At 37.7% G+C, this 25,102-nt stretch overlaps 1 protein-coding gene across 1 annotated transcript in view; it reads left to right on the top strand.

Annotated features, from left to right (window-relative positions):
- Positions 1–25,102, top strand: part of UIMC1 (ubiquitin interaction motif containing 1) — a 152,865-nt gene that overhangs the window by 13,770 nt on the left and 113,993 nt on the right. The window contains exon 2 of the mRNA XM_036884707.2: positions 5,123–5,277. Coding sequence (XP_036740602.2) covers positions 5,131–5,277 — 147 coding nt within the window. The 5' untranslated portion in view covers positions 5,123–5,130. The remainder of the gene's footprint in view (positions 1–5,122; positions 5,278–25,102) is intronic.

The following is a 25,102-nucleotide window of genomic DNA, read 5'->3' as shown; positions in this document are numbered from 1 at the left end:
TAACATCATGTGCTGTTACACAACCTACAGATTCTTTTTTTTTCTCCTCCCATTCTTTGTATGTTATGAATAATATTCTGTACTCTTTGTCTGTCCCTTGGGTGACATCTGTTTAGTCTTAGGAATACTTCTGTCTATAGGAGTCCCTCCAAAATTCACATAGAGATGGTTTGTGGGAGGTGAATTCTCTCAGCTTTTGCTTATCTGGAAATTGTTTTATCCCTCCTTCAAATTTAAATGATAACGTTGCCAAGTTCTTGGTTCAAGGCCCTTCTGCTTCATTGCATTAAATACATCATGCCACTCCCTTCTGGCCTGTAAGGTTTCTGTTGAGAAGTCTGATGATAGCCTGATGGGTTTTCCTTTGTATGTTATCTTTGTTCTCTGTCTAGCTGCTTTTAAAAGTCTGTCTTTATCCTTAATCTTTTCCATTTTAATTATTATATGTCTTGATGTTATCTTCTTGGGTCCCTTGTGTTGGGAGATCTGTGTATCTTGATGGCTTGAGAGACTATCTCCTTCCCCAGATTGGGGAAGTTTTTAGCAATTAACCTCCTCAATGACACTTTCTATTCCTTTTTTCCTCTCTTCTTCTTCTGGTACCCCTATAATGCAAATATTGTTCCGTTTGGATTGGTCACACAGTTCTCTCAATATTCTTTCATTCTTAGAGATTGTTTTTCCTCTCTGTGCCTCAGCTTCTTTGTATTCCTCTTCTCTAATTTCTATTCCATTTACTATCTCTTCTACCACATCTAATCTGCTTTTACATCCCTCCATTGTATGCTTCATTTCAGATACGGAATTTCTTAATGATTAAATCTTCATCTTAAATTCCTTCCTGAGTTTTGTAATATTTTTCTGTGCCTCCATAAACATGTTTATGATTTTATTTTGAGCCCTCTTCCCAGAAGATTGTTTTTTTCTGTTTCATTTGGCCCTTTTTATTGGGTTTGTGAGATTTTGGTCTGAAGTATGTTCTTTTGATGTTTCATGTTTCTGTGTTGTGCCCTCTATTGCCTAGAACCTCCAGTCTCTAGAGCTGCTCAGCTCACTGAGTGATGTTGGGGTAATAGGGGAGCGGAGCTGATGCCTGGAGGGAGGAAAGATCTGTTTCCTCATTCCCATCTGCCCTGCCTGTCTCCTGTATCAGAGTCAGTGGGCTGAGTACACAGGTGTAAACCTCTGTGTTTGGTATCTCTAGTTGTTGTAGGTGGTGCCTGTGTCTGGCTGGCCTGACACCATAGCAGTGACTACCTGTTTGTAAGCCAGTGCTGTCAGGCCAGGAGGAAGGTTCGGCAGGCTGCGTATCATAGTGGGGGGCCTCAGAGCTGAGTAGCCAGCCAGGGGGATGGAGCGCCTGAAGCTCCACAAAGTCCCCAATCTGCTGGGCAGAGCACACCCAGACAACCTTGTCCCCTGTCTCTTCTCCTGCACAGCAAGCTTTGTGCATACCCTGCCCTTTCAGCATCCCTCTTGCTGCTAGGGAGCCTGTCAGAACGCCTGCCTTTACCTTGTCCCAGAGTGGCCAGGTGTGGATCCCATCCTTCACAAACGACCGGAATCTGTCTCTGCTTTTCCCAGCTCCCCATCCTCCAGAGCACCACCCAGTGTAGGTTTCTGCTTGCAAAGCAGGTCTCCAGGGCCAGGTGTTCAGCAGTCCCAGGCTTCCACCCCTCCCGACTCCCCCCCATTCCCCTGTTCTGTTTCTCTTCCTCCTGCCCATGAGCTGGGGTGGGGGAAGGACTGGGGTCCCGCCGGGTCAAGGCTTTCATACGTTACCCTGTTATGTGAAGTCTGCTCTGTTTGTGAAGTCTGTGTGCAGTCTGGTGCAGCCTTCTTTCATGTTGCTGTTTTAGGGTTAGTTTTATTAACTATTTTTTTACACTATCTGTGGTTTTGGGGAGAGTTCTCTGTCTCACCTCTCACACCACCATCTTGCATCCATAAAAAAATCTCTCTCAACCTTTTGTACCCACTTTATATGGTTTCTCTCTTGTTCCCTGATGTAAAGGAATCATTCCACCAGTATTTAGTTATTATTTTCTTAGAGGATATTGGTCTGTATATACTGTAGATTTTGTGTTTCCATGGGAGGAGGTGATTTTTCTTTGTCACCATCTTGAACTGGACCCTTTGTTCAACAATATTTTTATGTTTTCAGTTGCACATCTGGTGCTTCTTTTGTTAAATTAATTTCTAAGAATGTTATTTTTGATGCTATTAAAAATTGAATTTTTTAAGTTTGATTTTTAGATTGTTTACTGCTAGTGGGTAGCAGTACAATTGACTTTTGTGTGTTATCCTGGTATCCTTCAATCTTGGTGAACTCATTCATTAGTTATACTAGTTTTTTAGTGGATTTCTTAGTTTTTTTTCATACAAGATTATGTCATCTGATGGTTATAGTTTTACTTTTTCCTTTTCTTACATCTGGATGTCTTTTTTTTTTTTTTTTTTTTAATTATTATTTTTTATTGAAGGGTAGTTAACACACAGTATTACATTACATGAGTTTCAAGTGTACAACACAGTGGTAGAACATTTATATACATAATTCTAGGTTCCAGCTATCACCCTACCAGGCTGTTACAATATCTTGACTATATTCCTTATGCTATACCTTACATCCCGGTTACTAATTTATTTTACCATTGGAAGTCTGTCCTTTTTTTTTTTTTTTTGTGAGGGCATCTCTCATATTTATTGATCAAATGGTTGTTAACGACAATAAAATTCTGTATAGGGGAGTCAATGCTCAATGCACAATCATTATTCCACCCCAAGCCTAATTTTTGTCAGTCTCCAATCTTCTGAGGCATAACAAACAAGTTTTTACATGTAGAACAAATTCTTACATAATGAATAAGTTACATAGTGAACAGTACAAGGGCAGTCATCACAGAAACTTTCGGTTTTGCTCATGCATTATGAACTATAAACAGTCAGTTCAAATATGAATACTCATTTGGTTTTTATACTTGATTTATATGTGGATACCACATTTCTCTCTTTATTATTATTATTTTTAATAAAATGCTGAAGTGGTAGGTAGATACAAGATAAAGGTAGAAAACATAGTTTAGTGTTGTAAGAGAGCACATGTAGATGATCAGGTGTGTGCCTGTAGACTATGTGTTAATCCAAGCTAGACCAGGGCAATAAAACATCCACGTATGCAGAAGATTTCTCTCAGAACAGGGGGGTGAGGTTCTAAGCCTCACCTCTGTTGATCCCCAATTTCTCACCTGATGGCCCCCCTGCGACTGTGCCTGTCTTAGGTTGTTCCTCCCTTGAGGAATCTTACCCGTCTCTGGCTAACCAGTCATCTTCCGGGGACATACAGGGAAATGTGAAGTTGGTAAGTGAGAGAGAAGCCTTATTGTTTGAAAAAGTTAGCTTTTTACTTCTTTGCATATTTATGCCCTGTGGCTTCTATGCCCAGCATTTGTCTTGAGGTATCTTTACCACTTGGAAGAATTATGATACTCGGTAAATTTGATATGAGGCACGAATTCTATTTAAGGGTTGTAATTAGGAAGGAAGAAGAAAAGCTATAGAAGTAGCAGGCGGAAGAAAACATGGGAAGATTGATTATTTCTTTGATATATCTTCTTGTAGAGTAACTTCAGCATGTATAGGTTTTAAGCTACTACTTAAATTGCACACACACATTAACATAATAGGAGTATAGTTACATAACCAAAGCATATCTGTAATTACCAGCCATCGCCAGTGAAACCAAGAAAACCAGTTAGGCACCTTAGGCATTTGTGAAAACTTATCTATGATATGGTGGATATTGTCCAAATGAACTTGAACAGTCTGAGAGAAATCAGACAAATTAAAACAACCCATTCCTGGGGACTGTTCACATGCCATATGTTCTTTTAACAATAAATAGTTTGTAGTTGTAAGACTTTGGAGCGCTACAATTTGCACTTCTCCAAATTCTTGGTTGAGTTCCAACAGTATAGATCCAGTCCAATTTTGTTGTTTTACTGTATGCACAGGCCAGCTTAGATATCTCCTTCCTCATTCCCATGGCAGGTCCAGGAACTGGTGGGATGAGTGCATCTACAGCTGTAGCAGTGCGTGGATCTTTGTTGGGGTTTTTTGATGATCATCTTCTGGCATGAGTCTTCCAGAGGGTGCAGATGTTGGAAGTTCTTTTTCATATCGTATCTTAGTTCATTTTCGGGGTAGCCCAATTAGGCTTTGATCCTCTGTATAAACACAAACAGACCCTTTGCCTACACTTTTATATGCCCTTTATACCCTTGTGTAGAACTCGTTGGAGGTTACCACACAGGAACTGCCCTTTTTTTTTTTTTTTTTTTTTTTTTGCTATCACTAATCTACACTTACATGACGAATATTACGTTTACTAGGCTCTCCCCTATAACAGGTCTCCCCTATAAACCCCTTTACAGTCACTGTCCATCAGCATAGCAAAATGTTGTAGAATCACTACTTGCCTTCTCTGTGTTGTACAGCCCTCCCTTTTCTCCTACCCCCCCATGCATGTTAATCTTAATACCCCCCTACTTCTCCCCCCCTTATCCCTCCCTACCCACCCATCCTCCCCAGTCCCTTTCCCTTTGGTACCTGTTAGTCCATTCTTGAGTTCTGTGATTGGATGTCTTTTATTTCTTGCATTATTGATCTGTCTAGAACCTCCAGTATAATACTCAGTAGAAATGATGAAAGCAGACATTTTTGTCTTATTCTGCTCTTAAGGAGAAAGCATTCAGTCTTTTACCTTTATGTATGATATTAGATGTAGGTTTTTTTGGGATGTCCTTTACTGGGTTGAGACACTGGTATTAAAAAAAATCTTTTAGATAAATTATAATAATGTAGTCAAGAGATCCAGTTATTAATGTTTAAAGTACTCAGATTGTTATTCCTGTTGAAAGTTCTCTACAGAGATGATGAGTTTTATATATTTATATGTATTTCTTCCTCTATAGAAAAAATATAAATTTTAGTGAGTAGTGGAAAAGTTCAGAAATCCAGTTTTCCTTCTATTAGATGGATATTTTTCTCTCTTAATGTGACCAAATTATGAACAGCATCCAGAAACCTTACACTTTGCATAAATTATTTCTCTGTATTTCAGACAAAAGGATGCCACGGAGAAAGAAAAAAACTAAAGAAGCCTCTGAAGCTAAGAACCTGGAGAAGAAAGATACAGAAACTACTAGTTCTGTCAATCTGAAGAGGAAGCGTAGAGTTGAAGATGCATTCATTGTGATATCTGATAGTGATGGAGAGGTCAGTAGTCCGTAGAGATCTAGGTGTCAAACTTGGCCTACTTATCCATGACTGGTTTGTTTTGCAAGTGTATCTTAATGCCAGCTTGTCAGCCCATGCAGTTTTTACTCAGCTTCATTTTGATTTTGAATGGAGTTAAGAGTTGCTTAAAAGTAAGCATACTGTTTGGCTGAGGACATAATTTAAAATAGTTTGAGTTTTGTAATGGTACTTTAAAATTATTTGAATACTCTAAATGTTAATCTCAATTTTCATGCATCTGGAAATTAAGAGAAAGAGAATGTAAATGCTCTTTAAGTCTCTAGATATACACTGTCCAGTTTGGTAGCAGTTAGCTACCTGTAGCTGTTTAAGTATAAATTAATTAAAATTAAATAAAGGTAAGCATTCATCTTTTGCACTAGTCACATTTCAAGTGGTCAAAGCTGCATGAGTCTAGTATATGCTGTATTAGACAGTAAATCTATAGAACATTTCCTTCATTGTAGAAAACTTAGTACGCTTCTAGATCTTGATGTCTCTCCTTTGTTCCCTATTTCCATTTGTTTATTGGAGATTTCCAGCTGCCTGTGGATCACATCCAGTAAGGACTCTAGCGAGTCATTGTTTTTTCCTCCAAGTTTGCTTCTCTTTCCCCTTTATTTTCTATTTCATTTGATGATAAAACCATTGATTTGCATCGAGTTATAAACCTCGGAATTATCTTTAACTCTTTCCAGTTTCTCATCATTTATACATAATCACCACATTCTGTAGTTTTTACTTCTTAAATAACACATCTGTTTTTCCTTTTCCATTTCTATTTTCTTTTCTTAATCATCTGTTATTTGAGTTCTTGTAGAAGTATCTGAACTTCCTTTTCCCTTCGTTTTTTTCTCTCTATATTACACTTTGCTTATTCCAACTTTCTTTTAAGAATTCTGATTTTGGATCATCGTACTTGCTTGCTTAAAAATCTTTGGCCCTGTAATCTCTACAAGATCAGTATAGAATTTTATTTTTATTTTGGTATCATTAATATACAATTATATGAGCAACACTGTGGTTATTAGATTTCCCCCATTATCAAGTCCCCACCACATACTCCATTACAGTCACTGTCCATCAGTGTAGTAAGATGCTATAGAGTCACTACTTGTCTTCTCTGTACTATAGTGCCTTCCCTGTACTCCCCCTACATTTTGTTTGCTAATCATAATGCCCCTTATTCCCCTTCTCCCTCCCTTCCCACCCACCCTCCCCAGTCCCTTTTCCTTTTGGCAACTGTTAGTCCATTCTTGGGTTCTGTGAGTCTCTTGCTGTTTTGCTCCTTCAGTTTTTTCTTTCTTCTTATACTCCACATATGAGTGAAATCATTTGGTACTTGTCTTTCTCTGCCTGGCTCATTTCACTGAGCATAATAACCTCTGGCTCCATCCATATTGTTGCAAATGGTAGGATTTGTTTTCTTCTTATGGCTGAATAGTATTACATTGTGTAAATATACCACATCTTCTTTATCCATTCATCTACTGATGGACACTTAGGTTGCTTCCATTTCTTGGCTATTGTAAATAGTGCTGTGATAAGCATAGGGGTGCATATGTCTTTTTGAAACTGGGATCTTGTATTCTTAGGGTAAATTCCTAGGGATCAGTATAGCATTTTAATACAACATACTCTATCAGAACTTTCACTGACTAGTCTCATATATATGCTTATCAACACTGTATTAGTTTACTTGTCCTTTGCCAAAATTGTTACTGTATTTAAATTTTTTCCCAATTTGATAATCAAAACTTACATATTTTTAATAATTAGCAATATGGAACACTTTTTCCCTCTCTCTGTTGGGTGTTTATTTCTTTGAATTTCCTCATAGTCCAGTTTTTAATTGGGATTTTTTAAGAATAGTTCTCTTCTAAGATATAGAAGTATAAAGAAGAAAACAAAAGAATCCATCAATTCTGCCACTTGGGATACCATCTTAATATTAACAAAAATAAGACAGTTACACACACACACACACACACACACACACACACACACACACAGAGAAATATATTAAAAAGTTATATGCATACATGTTAAAAAAATCAAAACAATAAAATAGTTTCAAAACTGTTCAAAAACAAAATAGCATAAAAAGGTATAAAATGATATACATACCTCAGTCTGTGTACATTTAGTGAAAGGTAATAATTTCTTCTGTATTTTTCCAGAAAAAAAATCCTTATTCACATGCCATCAATAAAAACTTTTACAAGAGTAGATTCATGCTATGCATAGTTTTGTTTTGTTTCACTTAATTTTTCTTGTATATCTTTCTATAACAGCACATACAGGTCTAACTCATTAAATTAAAAAGAATTCTGTCAAATATGTCATCCATGGGAGTGCATGAAATATAAATGCATAGTTTAAAAAAATAATCTGAACACCTGTATTCACCACCTTAGAAACTCTTGACTTTGTGTGACCCTCTCCAGTTGCATCCCTTTCTAAAGGTAGCCACTGTATTTGTTTTACCTTTCCATTCTTTTTTTTTTTCAGTTCTACCACATTTATATGTATCTCTAAACTGTGTATTTGCTGTTGACTCCTGAACAAGACACGTGTTAGGGGCACTGACTCGTGCAGTCAAAAATCTGTTTATAACTTTTGACTCTGTCAGATCTTAACTACTAATAGTGCACTGTTGACTGAAAGCCTTATCAATAATGTAAACAAATAGTTGAGTAACACATGCTTTGTAAAGTGTATTCTTACAATAAAGTAAGCTAGAGTAAAGAAAAAGTTTTTTCAAATTGTTGTAAATTTCCAAAAACTTTTCCAGCATATTTATGGGAAAAAACGGTCTATGAGTGGGCCCATGCAGTTCAAACTCTTTGTTTTTCAAAGGATAACTGTGTATATTAAGAAACAGTCTGAGATGGACCTATGAACATCTACAGAAGATTCCATCCCAAAGCAAAAGGATAAACATTCTTAAGGTGCACATTGAACATTTTCAAGAATAGATCATATACTAGGCCACAAAAAGAGCCTCAGTAGATTAAAAAGATTGAAACTGTGCCAACCAGCCTTTCAGATCACAAAGGTATGAAACTAGAAATAAATTACACAAAGATAATGAAAAAGCCCACAAACACATGGAGGCTTAATAACATGCTCCTAAATAATCAGTGGATCAATGACCAAATAAAAGCAGAGATCAAGCAATATATGTAGACAAATGACAACAATAATTCAAGACCACAAAGTCTGTGGGACGCAGCAAAGTTCATGCTATGAGGGAAATATATTGCAATACAGGCCTGCCTCAGGAAAGAAGAATAATCTCAAATGAACAGTCTTAACTCACAATTAATGAAACTAGAAAAGGAAGAACAAATGAGGCCTAAATTCAGTAGAAGGAGGGACATAATAAAGATTAGCAGAAATAAATAAAATTGGGAAGAATAAAACAATAGAAAGAATCAATGAAAGCAGAAGCTGGTTCTTCGAGAAAATAAACAAAATAGATAAACCCCTAACTATACTTATAAAGAAAAAGAGCATCTACACACATAAACAGAATCAGAAATGAGAAAGGAACAATCACTACGGGCATGACAGAAATACAAAGAATTATAAAAGAGAATACTATGAAAAATTTCATGGTAACAACCTGGGTAACCTAGAAGAAATGGACAACTTTCTAGAAAAATACAACCTTCCAAGGCTGATCCAGGAAGAAACAGAAAACCTAAATAGATCAATTACCAGCAAAGAAATTGAATTGGTAATCAGAAAACTAGCTAAGAACAAAACACTGGTCCAGATGGTTTCACCGCTGAATTTTATCACACATTTAGTGAAGACCTAATACCCACCTCCTTAAAGTTTTCCAAAAAGTAGAAGAGGGAATACGCCCAAACTCATTCTAAGAGGCCAACATCACTCTAATACCAAAACCACACAAAAACACCACAAAAAAATTACAGACCAATATCCCTGATGTACATAGACACAAAAATACTCAACAAAATAACAGCAAACCAAATTCAAAAATACATTAAAAAGATCATACATCATGATCAAGTGGGAGTCATCCCAGGGATGCAAAGATGGTACAACATTAGAAAATCTATCAACATCATCCACCACATCAACAAAAAGACTGACAAAAACCACATGATCATCTCCATAGATGCTGAAAAAGCATTTGACAAAACTCAGCATCCATTCATGATAAAAACTGAACAAAATGGGTATAGAGGGCAAGTACATCAACATAATAAAGGCCATATATGACAAACCCACAGCCAACATCATACTTAACAGCGAGAAGCTGAAAGCTTTTCCTTTAAGACTGGGAGGAAGAGACGGAAGCCCACTCTCCCCACTTATATTCAACATGGTACTAGAGGTCCTATCCATGGCAGTCAGACAACACAAATAAATAAAAGGCATGCAGATTGGCAAGGAAGAAGTTAAACTGTCCCTGTTTGTAGACGACATGATATTGTACATAAAAAACTCTAAAGAATCCAAAACTACTAGATCTAATATCTGAATTCAGTAAAGTAGCGGATACAAAATTAATACACAGAAATCTGTGGCATTCCTGTACACTAACATTGAACTAGCAGAAAGAGAAATCAGGAAAACAATTCCATTCACAGTTGCATCAAAAAGAATAAAATACCTAGGAATAAACCTAACCAAGGAAGTGAAAGACCTATACCCTGACAACTACAGGACACTCTTAAGAGAAATTAAAGAGGACACTAACGAATGGAAACTCATCCCATGCTCTTGGCTAGGAAGAATTAATATTGTCAAAATGGCCATCCTCCCTAAAGCCATCTACAGATTCAATGCAATCTCTATCAAAATACCAACAGCATTCTTCAATGAACAGGAACAGATAGTTTTAAAATTCATATGGAACCACAAAAGACCCTGAATAGCCAAAGCAATCCTGAGAAAGAAGAATAAAGCCAGGGGGTCTCACTTCCCAACTTCAAGCTCTACTACAAAGCCACAGTAATCAAGATAATTTGGTTCTGGCACAGGAACAGACCCACGACCAGTGAAACAGAATAGAGTCCAGATATTAATCCAAACATATGTGGTCAATTAATATATGATAAAGGAGCCATGGACATACAATGGGGAAAATGACAGGCTCTTCAAAAACAGGTGTTTGCAAAACTGGACAGCTACATGTAGGAGAATGAAACTGGATCATTGCCTAACCCCATACACAAAAGTAAATTTGAAATGGATCAAAGACCTGAATGTAAGTCACAATACCATAAAACTCTTAGGAAAAAACATAGGCAAAAATCTCTTGGACAGAAACATGAGTGACTTCTTCATGAACATATCTCCCTGGGCAAGGGAAACAAAAGCACAAATGAACAAGTGGGACTACATCAAGCTGAAAAGCTTCTGTACAGCAAAGGACACCATCAATAGAACAAAAAGGTATCCTACAGTAATGGAGAATATATTTATAAATGACAGATCCGATAAAGGGTTGACATCCGAAATATATAAAGACCACACTCACCTCAGCAAACAAAAGCAAATAATCCAATTAAAAATGGGCAGAGGAACTGAACAGACACTTCTCCAAAGAAGAAATGGAGATGGCCAACAGACACATGAAAACATGCTCCACATCACTAATCATCAGAAAAATGCAAATTAAAACCACAATGAGATATCACCTCACACCAGTAAGGATCGCCACCATCCAAAAGACAAACAACAACAAATGTTGGCAAGGTTGTGGAGAAAGGGGAAGCCTCCTACACTGCTAGTGGCAATGTAAACTAGTTCAGCCATTGTGGAAAGCAGTATGGAGGTTCCTCAAAAATCTCAAAATAGAAATACCATTTGACCCAGAAATTCCAATTCTAGGAATTTACCCTAAGAATTCAGCAGCCCTGTTTGAAAAAGACAGATGCACCCCTATGTTTATCACAGAACTGTTTACAATATCAAAGAAATGGAAGCAACTTATGTGTCCTTCAGTAAATGAATGGATAAAGAAGATGTGGTACATACACACAATGGAATATTATTCAGCCATAAGAAGAAAACAAATCCTACCATTTCCAACAATGTGGATGGAGCTAGACAGTATTTTCCTCAGTGAAATAAGCCAGATGGAAAAAGTCAAGTATCAAATGATTTCACTCATCTTAGCAGACATAATGTAGTGGAGGGGAACAGGGAGGGTTGTACAACACCGAAGACATGTAGTGATTCAATAGCATCTTAGTATGCTGATGGACAGTGACTGTAATGGGGTATGTGTGGAGGACTTGATGATGGGGGTAGTGTAGTAAACATAATGTCATAATGTTCCTCATGTAATTGTAGATTAATGATACCAAAGAAAAAAAAAGAAAACCATAAAACTCTTAGAAAAAAATATAGGCAAAAATCTCTTGGACATAAACATGAGTAACTTCATGAACATATCTCCCCAGGCAAGGGAAGCAAAAGCAAAAATGAACAAGTGGGACTCTATCAAACTAAAAGTCTTCTGTACAGCAAAGGACACCATCAGTAGAACAAAAAGACATCCTACAGTATGGGAGAATATATTCATAAATGATATATCCAATAGGTGGTTGACATTCAAATTATATAAAGAGCTCCTGCACCTCTACAAACAAAAGGCAATTAAACCAATTAAAAAATGGGCAGAGGATCTGAACAGGCAGTTCTCCAAAGAAGAAATTCAGATGGCCAACAGACACATGAAAAGATGCTCCACATCACTAATCATCAGAGAAATGCAAGTTGAAACCACAATGAGATATAACCTCACACCAGTTAGGATGGCCAACATACAAAAGACATCAACAAGTGTTGGCGAGGATGTGGAGAAAGGGGAACCCTCCTACACTGCTGGTGGGAACGTAGATTATTTCAACCATTGTGGAAAGCAGTATGGAGGTTCCTCAAAAAACTAAAAATAGAAATACCATTTGACCCAGGAATTCCACTCCTAGGAATTTACCCTAAGAATGCAACAGTGCAGTTTGAAAAAGATATATGCACCCCTATGTTTGTCGCAGCACTATTTACAATAGCCAAGAAATGGAAGCAACCTAAGTGTCCATCAGTAGATGAATGGATAAAGAAGATGTGGTACATATACAGAATGGAATATTAATTCATCCATAAGAAGAAAACAAATCCTACCATTTGCAACAATATGGATGGAGCTAGAGGATATTATGCTCAGTGAAATAAGCCAGGTGGAGAAAGACAAGCATGAAATGATTTCAGTCATCTGTTGTGTATAAGAACAAAGAAAAAATTGAAGAAACAAAACAGCAGCAGACTCAGAACCCTGAGAATGGACTAACGGTTACCAAAGGGAAAGGGACTTCGGAAGATGGGTTTTGAAGGGAGAGATAAGGGGGAAAGGGGCTTTACGATTAGCACACATAATGTAGCCATGGGGGACACAGGGAAGGCAGTATGTACAGAGAAGACAAGTAATGATTCTATAGCATCTTACTACGCTGATGATAAGTGAGTGTAATAGAGTATGTGGGGGCGACTAGATAATAGGGGGAGTCTAGAAACCATAATGTTCAAGTAATTGTCCATTCACAAAGGCAAAAAAAAAAAGAAACAGTCTTATACTTTAAGACACTTTTACCAAGAACATTTTCCAATAATTTCTCCTTTCCCCAAAGTTTTGAAATTTTACTTTATTGTAAACTAAGTTTTATTTATAAATGGGTTTGCTTTTGGTCTGTTGATAAAGTTTTGAAATAGTTGCTCAGTTAATTATTTTAGTTTTCTTTTTTTAGGTAAGCACTTATATCTGCTAATAATAACCATTGTGTCTCTTCCTTTCTTGCATTTATACCTAATACTTGTCTCATTGCACTGACTATTGCTTCCTGGATCATGTTGATTTGTATTAGTGGTGATGTATATCTCTGTCTTGAGCTTGTGTTTAATTGTAGAAGTATCTAATGGCTTGCTGTTTGTTTCATATCTTTATTGTTACATTACAGAAATATCCTAAAATTTCTTACTATTAGTATTTTTAAGAATGGTTGTTTTATCAAATGCCTTTTCTTTATTTAGCCAGGTGATAGTACAGTTTTTCTTTTTCAGTCAGTTACTATTACATATTCTATTAATATGTATTCTAATATTAGAACATCTTTACATTTCTAGATTAAATCTTAGTTGGCCTTGATGTATTTCATTAACCTAATATTGAATTTTTTTCTCAGTAGATTATTTAGAAGTTTTGCATCTGTATTCCTAGTAGCATTGGTTTTATATAATTATCTTTTTTGGAGTTCTCTCCAGATTTTAGTGTCAGGTTTATGGTATAAAATAAAAGGGAAGCTTTTTATCTTTATGTAAACATAATTTATGTGGTAAAGGAGTTAACTGTTCTTTAAGGCTTACTAGGACTTGCTCATAAAACTGGACTACCAACTGATTTAATACTTTATCTTTTTTCAGTGTCTTTGTATTTTTCTGCAATTTGAAAAAAGATTTTGTTTTAGAATATAAAGAAGTAGTTGGTAGATTCACCTTTACCCTGTGTGTTACAAATTAAGTGAAGGATTTGGTATTTCTTCTGCTCTTTGCACTACTGACAGTGCAAACTCCAATTTGTTCTTCACCTTAGGTGTCAGTTCCTTTGGGGATCCCTGCAGATCTTCGAAGACGGGTCAGTTAGCCATCTCTTGTAATTCCATAGGACCTGTGCTTGCTTCTGTATAGTAGTAGCTGTCAGAATTAGTTTTGAAATTAACACTGTTTTTTTCTGCCTTCACTACTGGACCATGATATCCTGGTGGGCAGGAATTCTGTATCTTGAACAGTTTAAAATAGTGCTTGGTCTGTACCAGAAAACAATCTAAAAAAATACCTTTATTACTTGGTGATGCTGTTTTTTTATTTTTAACATATCATTGATGTACACTCTTATGAAGGATTCACAAGAAAAGCAATCTGGATATTACATACACCCTTATTATCGAGTCCCCCCGCATACCCCATTGCTGTTAGTATCCATCAGTGCAGTAAGATGCCACAAACTCCCTGTTTGTCTTCTCTGAGTTATACTGTCTTCCGCATGACCCCACACACACCAGGTGCACAAATCATGATACCCCACAATCCCCTTCTCCATGCCTCCCCCACCAATCCCCTTTGAAAACCACTAGTCCCTTCTTGGAGTCTGTGAGTCTACTGTTATTTTGTTCCTTCAGTTTTGCTTCGTTATTATATTCCACAAGTGAGGGAAATCATTTGGTGCTTGTCTTTCTCCGCCTGGCTTATTTCACTGAGCATAATACCCTCTAGCTCCATCCATGTTGTTGCAAATGGTAGGATTTGTTTACTTCTTATGGCTGAATAAAATTCCATTGTGTATATATACTACATCTTCTTTATCCATTCATCTACTGATGGACGCTTAGGTTGCTTCAATGTCTTGGGTATTGTAAATAGTGCTGCAATAAACATAGGGATGCATTTGTCTTTTTGAAAATGGGTTTCTGCATTCTTAGGATAAATTCCTATGAGTGGAATTCCTGGGTCAAATGGTATTTCTATTTTTAGTTTTTTGAGGAACCTCCATACTGCTTTCCACAATGGTTGAAATAATTTACGTTCCCACCAGCAGTGTAGGAGGGTTCCCCTTACTCCACATCCTCACCAACACTTGTTGTCTTTTTTTTTTTTTGTAGATAATTATTTTTTATTGAAGGGTAGTTGACACACAGTATTACATTAGTTTCAGGTGTACAACACAGTGATTCAACATTTATATACATGATAGTTCTAGCTACCAGCTATCAGCATACAAAGTTGTTACAATATTTTGACTATATTCCTTATGCTATACATTACATCCCGGTTGCAATTGGAAGTGTGTACTTTTTTTTTTTTTTTTGAGAGGGCATCTCTCATATTTATTGATCAAATGGTTGTTAACAACAATAAAATTCTGTATAGGGGAGTTAATGCTCAATGCACAATCATTAATCCACCCCAAGCCTAATTTTCGTCAGTCTCCAATCTTCTGAGGCATAACAAACAAGTTCTTACATAGAGAACAAATTCTTACACAGTGAATAAGTTCTTACATGGAGAACAGTACAAGGGCAGCCATCACAGAAACCTTCGGTTTTGCTCATGCATTATGAACTATAAACAGTCAGTTCAAATATGAATACTCATTTGATTTTTATACTTGATTTATACGTAGATACCACATTTCTCTCTTTATTATTATTATTTTTAATAAAATGCTGAAGTGGTAGGTAGATACAAGATAAAGGTAGAAAACATAGTTTAGTGTTGTAAGAGAGCAAATGTAGATGATCAGGTGTGTGCCTGTAGACTATGTGTTAATCCAAACTAGACAAGGGCAATAAAACATCCACGTATGCAGAAGATTTCTCTCAGAACAGGGGGGGTGAGGTTCTAAGCCTCACCTCTGTTGATCCCCAATTTCTCACCTGATGACCCCCCTGCGAATGTGCCTGTCTTAGGTTGTTCCTCCCTTGAGGAATCTTACCCGTCTCTGGCTAGCCAGTCATCTTCCGGGGCCATACAGGGAAATGTAAAGTTGGTAAGTGAGAGAGAAGCCTTATTGTTTGAAATGGTTAGCTTTTTCTTTCTTTCCATATTTGTGCCCTGTAGCTTCTATGCCCAGCATTTGTCTTGAGGTATCTTTACCACTTGGAAGAATTATGATACTCGGTAAATTTGATATGAGGCACGAATTCTATTTAAGGGTTGTAATTAGGAAGGAAGAAGAAAAGCTATAGAAGTAGCAGGCAGAAGAAAACATGGGAAGATTGATTATTTCTTTGACATATCTTCTTGTAGAGTAACTTCAGCATGTATAGGTTTTAAGCTACTACTTAAATTGCGCACACACATTAACATAATAGGAGTACAGTTACATAACCAAAGCATACCTATAATTACCAGCCATGTCCAGTGAAACCAAGAAAACCAGTTAGGCACCTTAGGCATTTGTGAAAACTTATCTATGATATGGTGGATATTGTCCAACTGAACTTGAACAGTCTGAGAGAAATCAGACAAATTAAAACAACCCATTCCTGGGGAATGTTCACATCCCTTATGTTCTTTTAACAGTAAATAGTCTGTAGTTGTAAGATTTTGGAGCGCTACAATTTGCACTTCTCCTAATTCTTGATTGAGTTCCAACAGTACAGATCCAGTCAAATTTGTTGTTTTACTGTATGCACAGGCCAGCTTAGATATCTCCTTCCTCATTCCCATGGCAAGTCCAGGAACTGGTGGGATGAGTGCATCTACAGCTGTAGCAGTGCGTGGATCTTTGTTGGGGTTTTTTGATGATCATCTTCTGGCATGAGTTTTCCAGAGAGTGCTGATGTTGGAAGTTCTTTTTCATATCGTATCTTAGTTCATTTTCGGGGAAGCCCAATTAGGCTTTGATCCTCTGTATAAACACAAACAGACCCTTTGCTTACACTTTTATATGCCCTTTATACCCTTGTGTAGAACTCATTGGAGGTTACCACACAGGAACTGCCCCCTTTTTTTTTTTTGGTATCACTAATCTAAACTTACATGACGAATATTATGTTTACTAGGCTCTCCCCTATACCAGGTCCCCCCTATAAACCCCTTTACAGTCACTGTCCATCAGCATAGCAAAATGTTGTAGAATCACTACTTGTCTTCTCTGTGTTGTACAGCCCTCCCCTTTCTCCCACTCCCCCATGCTTGCTAATCTTAATACCCCCCTTCTTCTTCCACCCCCTTATCCCTCCCTACCCACCCATCCTCCCAAGTCCCTTTCCCTTTGGTACCTGTTAGTCCATTCTTGAGTTCTGTGATTCTGCTGCTGTTTTGTTCCTTCAATTTTTCCTTTGTTCTTATACTCCACAGATGAGTGAAATCATTTGGTATTTCTCTTTCTCCGCTTGGCTTATTTCACTGAGCATAATACCCTCCAGCTCCATCCATGTTGCTGCAGATGGTAGGATTTGCCCTTTTCTTATGGCTGAGTAGTATTCCATTGTGTATATGTACCACCTCTTCTTTATCCATTCATCTATTGATGGACATTTAGGTTGCTTCCAATTCTTGGCCATTGTAAATAGTGCTGCGATAAACATAAGGGTGCATCTGTCTTTCTCAAACTTGATTGCTGCGTCCTTAGGGTTAATTCCTAGGAGTGGAATTCCTGGGTCAAATGGTAAGTCTGTTTTGAGCATTTTGATTTACCTCCATACTGCTTTCCACAATGGTTGAACTAATTTACATTCCCACCAGCATTGTAGGAGGGTTCCCATTTCTCCACAACCTCACCAACATTTGTTTTTGTTTGTCTTTTGGATGGCAGCCATCCTTACTAGTGTGAAGTGATACCTCATTGTAGTTTTAATTTGCATTTCTCTGATAATTAGCGATGTGGAGCATCTTTTCATGTGTCTGTTGGCCATCTGTATTTCTTTTTTGGAAAACTGTCTGTTCAGTTCCTCTGCCCATTTTTTAATAGGGTTATTTGTTTTTTGTTTGTTGAGGCGTGTGAGCTCCTTATATATTCTGGACGTCAAGCCTTTATCGGATGTGTCATTTTCAAATATATTCTCCCATACTGTAGGGTTCCTTTTTGTTCTATTGATGGTGTCTTTTGCTGTACAGAAGCTTTTCAGCTTAATATAGTCCCACTTGTTCATTTTTGCTGTTGTTTTCCTTGCCCGGGGAGATATGTTCAAGAAGAGGTCACTCATGTTTATGTCTAAGAGGTTTTTGCCTATGTTTTTTTCCAAGAGTTTAATGGTTTCATGACTTACATTCAGGTCTTTGATCCATCCATTTTGAGTTTACTTTTGTATATGGGGTTAGAGAATGGTCCAGTTTCATTCTCCTACATGTAGCTGTCCAGTTTTGCCAGCACCATCTGTTGAAGAGACTGTCATTTCGCCATTGTATGTCCATGGCTCCTTTATCACATATTAATTGACCATATATGTCTGGGTTAATGTCTGGATTCTCTAGTCTGTTCCATTGGTCTGTGGCTCTGTTCTTGTGCCAGTACCAAATTGTCTTGATTACTATGGCTTTATAGTAGAGCTTCAAGTTGGGGAGTGAGATCCCCCCTACTTTATTCTTCTTTCTCAGGATTGCTTTGGCTGGTCGGGGTCTTTGATGTTTCCATATGAATTTTTGAATTATTTGTTCCAGTTCATTGAAGAATGTTGCTGGTAGTTTCATAGGTATTGCATCAAATCTGTATATTGCTTTGGGCAGGATGGCCATTTTGACGATATTAGTTCTTCCTAGCCACGAGCATGGGATGAGTTTCCATTTGTTAGTGTCCCCTTTAATTTCTCTTAAGAGTGACTTGTAGTTTTCAGAGTATAAGTCTTTCACTTCTTTGGTTAGGTTTATTCCTAGGTATTTTATTTTTTTTGATGCAATTGTGAATGGAATTGTTTTCCTGATTTCTCTTTCTGTTCGTTCATTGTTAGTGTATAGGAAAGCCACAGATTTCTGTGTGTTGATTTTTTATCCTGCAACTTTGCTGTATTCTGATATTAGTTCTAGTAGTTTTGGGGTGGAGTCTTTAGGGTTTTTTATGTACAGTATCATGTCATCTGCAAATAGTGACAGTTTAACTTCTTCTTTACCAATCTGGATTCCTTGTATTTCTTTGTTTTGTCTGATTGCCGTGGCTAGGACCCCACTGTTAAATGACAGTGAGGAGAGTGGGCATCCCTGTCTAGTTCCCGATCTCAGAGGAAAAGCTTTCAACTTCTTGCTGTTCAATATAATGTTGGCTGTGGGTTTATCATAAATGGCCTTTATTATGTTGAGGTACTTGCCCTCTATTCTCATTTTGCTGAGAGTTTTTATCATGAATAGATGTTGAACTTTGTTCAATGCTTTTTCAGCATCTATGGAGATGATCATGTAGTTTTTGTCTTTCTTTTTGTTGATATGGTGGATGATGTTGATGGAGTTTCAAATGTTGTACCATCCTTGCATCCCTGGGATGAATCCCACTTGGTCATGGTGTATGATCCTTTTGATGTATTTTTGAATTCGGTTTGCTAATATTTTGTTGAGTATTTTTGCATCTACGTTCATCAGGGATATTGGTCTGTAGTTTTCTTTATTGGTGGGGTCTTTGCCTGGTTTTGGTATTAGGGTGATGTTAGCTTCATAGAGTGAGTTTGGGAGTATCCCCTCCTCCTCTTTTTTTTGGAAAACTTTAAGGAGAATGGGTATTATGTCTTCTTTGTGTGTCTGATAAAATTCCGAGGTAAATCCATCTGGCCCGGCGGTTTTGTTCTTTGGTAGTGTTTTGATTACCGCTTCAATTTCGTTGCTGGTAATTGGTCTGTTTAGATTTTCTGTTTCTTTCTGGGTTAGTCTTGGAAGGTTCTATTTTTCTAGGAAGTTCTCCATTTCTCCTAGGTTTCCCAGCTTGTTAGCATATATTTTTTCATAGTATTCTCTAATAATTCTTTGTATTTCTGTGGGGTCCGTCGTGATTTTTCCTTTCTCGTTTCTGATACTGTTGATTTGTGTTGACTCTCTTTTCCTCTTAATAAGTCTGGCTAGAGGCTTATCTATTTTGTTTATTTTCTCGAAGAACCAGCTCTTGGTTTCATTGATTTTTGCTATTGTTTTTTTCTTCTCAATTTTATTTATTTCTTCTCTGATCTTTATGATGTCCCTCCTTCTGCTGACCTTAGGCCTCATTTGTTCTTCCTTTTCAAATTTCGATAATTGTGACATTAGACCATTCCTTTGGGATTGTTCTTCCTTTTTTAAATATGCCTGGATTGCTATATACTTTCCTCTTAAGACTGCTTTTGCTGTGTCCCACAGTAGTTGGGACTTTGTGTTGTTGTTGTCATTTGTTTCCATATATTGCTGGATCTCCATTTTGATTTGGTCATTGATCCATTGATTATTTAGGAGCGTGTTGTTAAGCGTCCATGTGTTTGTGAGCCTTTGTGCTTTCTTTGTGCAGTTTATTTCTAGTTTTATGCCTTTGTGGTCTGAAAAGTTGATTTTAAGATTTCATTCTTTTGGAATTTACTGAGGCTCTTTTTGTGGCCTAGTATGTGGTCTATTCTGGAGAATGTTCCATGTGCACTTGAGAATAATGTGTATCCTGTTGCTTTTGGATGTAGAGTTGTGTAGATGTCTATTAGGTCCTTCTGTTCTAGTATGTTGTTCAGTGCCTCTGTGTCCTTACTTATTTTCTGTCTGGTGGATCTGTCCTTTGGAGTGAGTGGTGTGTTGAAGTCTCCTCGAATGAACGCATTGCCTTCTATTTCCTCCTTTAGTTCTGTTAGTATTTGTTTCAGGTATGTTGGTGCTCCTGTATTGGGTGCATATATATTTATAATGGTTATATCCTGTTGTTGGACTGAACTCTTTATTATTATGTAATGTCCTTCTTTGTGTTTTGTTACTTTCTTTATTTTGAAGTCTGTTTTTTCTGATACCAGAATTGTAACACCTGCTTTCTTTTCTCTGTTGTCTCCATGAAATATCTTTTTCCATTCCTTGACTTTAAGTCTGTGCATGTCTTTGGGTTTGAGGTGAGTCTCTTGTAAGCAGCATATGGATGGATCTTGCTTTTTTATCCGTTCTATTACTCTGTGTCTTTTGATTGGTGCATTCATTCCATTTACATATGGGAGGATTATTGAAAGGTATGTACTTTTTGCCATTGTTGGCTTTAAGTTTGTGGTTAGCAAAGGTTCAGGGTTAGCTTCTTTACTATCTTACTGTCTAAATTAACTCAGTTGTTGAGCTATTATAAACGCGGTCTGATGACTCTTCATTGCTCTCCGTTCTTATTACTCCTCCTCCATTCTTCATATGTTGGATGTTTTGTTCTGTGCTCTTTTTAGGAGTGCTCTCATCTAGAGCAGTCCCTTTAGGATGCCCTGTAGCAGTGGTTTGTGGGAGGCAAATTCTCTCAACTTTTGCTTGTCTGGGAATTGTTTAATCACTCCTTCATATTTAAATGATATTCGTGCTGGATACAGTAGTCTTGGTTCGAGGCCCTTCTGTTTCATTGCATTAAGTATATCATGCCATTCTCTTCTGGCCTGTACGGTTTCTGTTGAGAAGTCTGATGATAGCCTGATGGGTTTTCCTTTGTAGGTAACCTTTTTTTTCTCTCTGGCTGCCTATAATACTCTGTCCTTGTCTTTGATCTTTGCCATTTTAATTATTACGTGTCTTGGTTTTGCCCTCCTTGGATCCCTTGTCATGGGAGATCTGTGTACCTCTGTGGTCTGAGAGGCCATTTCTTCCCCTAGTTTGGGGAAGTTTTCGGCAATTATTTCTTCAAAGACACTTTCCATCCGTTTTTCTCTCTCTTCTTCTTCTGGTACCCCTATAATGCGGATATTGTTCCATTTCGATTGGTCACTTAGGTCTCTTAAAATTCTTTTATTCCTGGAGATCCTTTCATCTCTCTCTGCATCAGCTTCTCTGCGTTCCTGTTCTCTGTTTTCTAGTCCATTAATGGTCTCTTGCATCTCGTCCATTCTGTTTTGAAGTCCTTCCAGAGCTTGTTTTATTTCTGTATTCTCCCTCCTTAGTTCTTGCATATTTCTCTGCAAGTCCATCAGCATGGTTATGACTTTTGTTTTGAATTCTTTTTCAGGAAGACTGGTTAAATCTATCTCCCCAGGTTCCTTCTCAGAGGAAGATGTAGCAGATGCCGAAGCTGTCTGATTTAGTCTTGTCTGGATCATGTTTTTTTGCCTTTTCATGTTGACAGGTGATATTGAGTGTCAGCTGGGAGGGCCAAACTTTTCACTTGCTACTGACCTTTCTTTACTGGGACAACTGCGACCCCTAGTGGCTTGTGTTGGGTAATTGCGTGTAGACTAGGTCTTTGTGTCTTTCCTGGCTGGAGTGGAAGAATTTCCCTTTTTGTGGGGGTGGTCTGCCTTAGGCTGCTTCTCTGCTTTTGCAGCACCGGGAGGGGTAATGGACAGGGGGTGTTTGGCTGTTTACCTCCTTGATGGGTCTCATAGCTGTTGCCCAGGGGGTTAGTGCGCCCGGTTTTCCCTGTAATTTCCAGCCACTGGGCTGTGACCTGTGTTGTTTCCGTCCAGCTGTTGCGTCCCTGTCCCTTTAAGACTTTCAAGAAGCACTCGCTTTTCTTTTTCACAGGGGCATCAGCCTCGGAATCCGCTCAGAGCTCTTGCTGCCCTTTTTCCCTAGTTTCCAGCCCTCCACGCATGCACTGTGTCTGCGCTCTGGTGCAGGTGGCTGGGGCTGGGTGTTTAGTAGTCCTGGGCTCCCTCTCCCTCCCGCTGGGAGCTGGGGGGAAGCGTGCTCGCGTCTCGCTGGGCCGGGGGTTGTATCTTACCCCTTTCACCAGGCGCTAGGCTCTTGTACATGTGGATATAGTCTGGCTGTTGTCCTGTGTCTTCTGGTCTCTCTTCTAGGATTAGTTGTATTTGTTGTATTTTCAAAAATATATATGTTTTTCGGAGGAGATTCCCACTGTCCTACTCATGCCGCCAAGTTCGCTCCGCCCCTTGTTGTTGTCTTTTGTATGTTGGCCATCCTAACTGGTGTGAGGTGATATCTCGTTGTGGTTTTAATTTGCATTTCTCTGATGACTAGTGATGTGGAGCATCTTTTCATGTGTCTGTTGGCCATCTGAATGTCTTCTTTGGAGAACTGTTCAGCTCCTCTGCCCATTTTTAAATTGGATTATTTGCTTTTTGTTTGTAGAGATGTGTGAGCTCTTTATATATTTTGGATGTCAACCCTTTATTGGATCTGTCATTTATGAATATATTCTCCTGTACTGTGGGATGCCTTTTTGTTCTAGTGATGGTGTCCTTTGCTGTACAGAAGCTTTTCAGCTTGATATAGTTCATTTTTGTTTTTGTTTCCCTTGCCCTGGGAGATATGTTCATGAAGAAGTCACTCATGTTTATGTCCAAGGGATTTTTGCCTATGTTTTTTCTAAGAGTTTTATGGTTTCTTGACTTACATTCTGGTCTTTGATCCATTTCAAATTTACTTTTGTGTATGGGGTTAGACAGTGATCCAGTTTCATTCTCTTACATGTAGCTGTCCAGTTTTGCCAACACCAACTATTGTAGAGGCTGTCATTTCCCCATTGTATGTCCATGGCTCCTTTATCGTATATTAATTGACCATATATGTTTGGGTTAATATCTGGAGTCTCTATTCTGTTCCACTGGTCTGTGGGTCTGTTCTTGTGCCAATACCAAATTGTCTTGATTACTGTGGCTTTGTAATAGGGCTTGAAATTGGGGAGCGATATCCCCCCTACTTTATTCTTCCTTCTCAGGATTGCTTTGCCTATTTGGGGTCTTTGGTGGTTTCATGAATTTTTGAACTACTTGTTCCAGTTCGTTGAGGAATGCTGTTGGTAATTTGATAGGGATTGCATTGAATCTGTAGATTGCTTTGGGCAGGATGCCCATTTTGACGATATTAGTTCTTCCTAGGTAAGAGCATGGGATGAGTTTCCATTTGTTAGTGTCCTCTTTAATTTCTCTTAAGAGTGTGTTGTAGTTTTCAGGGTAAAGGTCTTTCATTTCCTTGGTTTGGTTTATTTCTAGGTATTTTATTCTTTTGATGCAATTGTGAATGGAGTTGTTTTCCTGATTTCTCTTTCTATTAGTTCATTGTTAATGTATAGGAAAGCCTCAGATTTCTGTGTATTAATTTTGTATCCTGCAACTTTGCTGTATTCTGATATTAGTTCTAGTAGTTTTGGAGTGGAGTCTTTCGGGTATTTTATGTACAATATCATGTCATCTGCAAATAGTAACAGTTTAACTTCTTCTTTACCAATCTGGATTCCTTGTATGTGTTTGTTCTGTCTAATTGCCATGTCTAGGACCTCCAGTACTATGTTGAATAACAGTGGGGAGAGTGGGCATCCCAGTCTTGTTCCTGATCTTAGAGGAAAAAATTTCAGCTTCTCACTGTTAATTATGATGTTGGGTGTGGGGTTTTCATATATGGCCTTTATTATGTTGAGTTACTTGCCCTGTGTACCCATTTTGTTGAGAGTGTTTATCATGAATGGATGTTGAATTTTGTCAAATGCTTTTTCAGCATCTGTGAAGATGATCATGTGGTTTTTGTCCTTTTTGTTGATGTGGTTGATGATGATGATGGATTTTCATATGTTGTACCATCCTTGCATCCCTGAGAGGAATTCCACTTGGTAAAGGTGTATGATCTTCTTGATGTATTTTTGAATTCGTTTTGCTCATATATGTTGAGTATTTTTGCATCTGTGTTCATCAGGGATATTGGTATGTAATTTTCTTTTTTTGTGGGTCTTTGCCTTGTTTTGGTATTAGGGTGATGCTGGCTTCATAGAATTAGTTTGGGAGTGTTCCATTGTCTTCTGTTATTTGGAAAACTTTAAGGAGAATGGGTATTTTGTCCTCTCTGTATGTGTGATAAAATTCTTTGGTAAATCCATCTGGCCCAGGGGTTTTCCTCTTGGGTAGTTTTTTGATTACTGGTTCAATTTTGTTGCTGGTAATTGATCTGTTTAGATTTTCTGTTTCTTCCTTGGTCAGTCTTCGATGGTTGTATTTTTCTAGGAAGTTGTCCATTTCTTTTAGGTTTTCCAGCTTGTTAGCATATAAGTTTTCATAGTATTTTCTAATAATTCTTTGTATTTCTGTGGGGTCTGTTGTGATTTTTCCTTTCTTTTTTTTTTTTTTTTTTTTTAATAATTATTTTTTATTGAAGGGTAGTTGACACACAGTATTACATTACATGAGTTTCAAGTGTACAACAC

The sequence above is a fragment of the Manis pentadactyla genome, chromosome 2 (assembly GCF_030020395.1).
Source record: "Manis pentadactyla isolate mManPen7 chromosome 2, mManPen7.hap1, whole genome shotgun sequence".
Classification (NCBI taxonomy): Eukaryota; Metazoa; Chordata; class Mammalia; order Pholidota; family Manidae; genus Manis; species Manis pentadactyla.
Note: the sequence above shows the minus strand (reverse complement) of the source record. Positions and strands in the feature narration are given on the sequence as shown.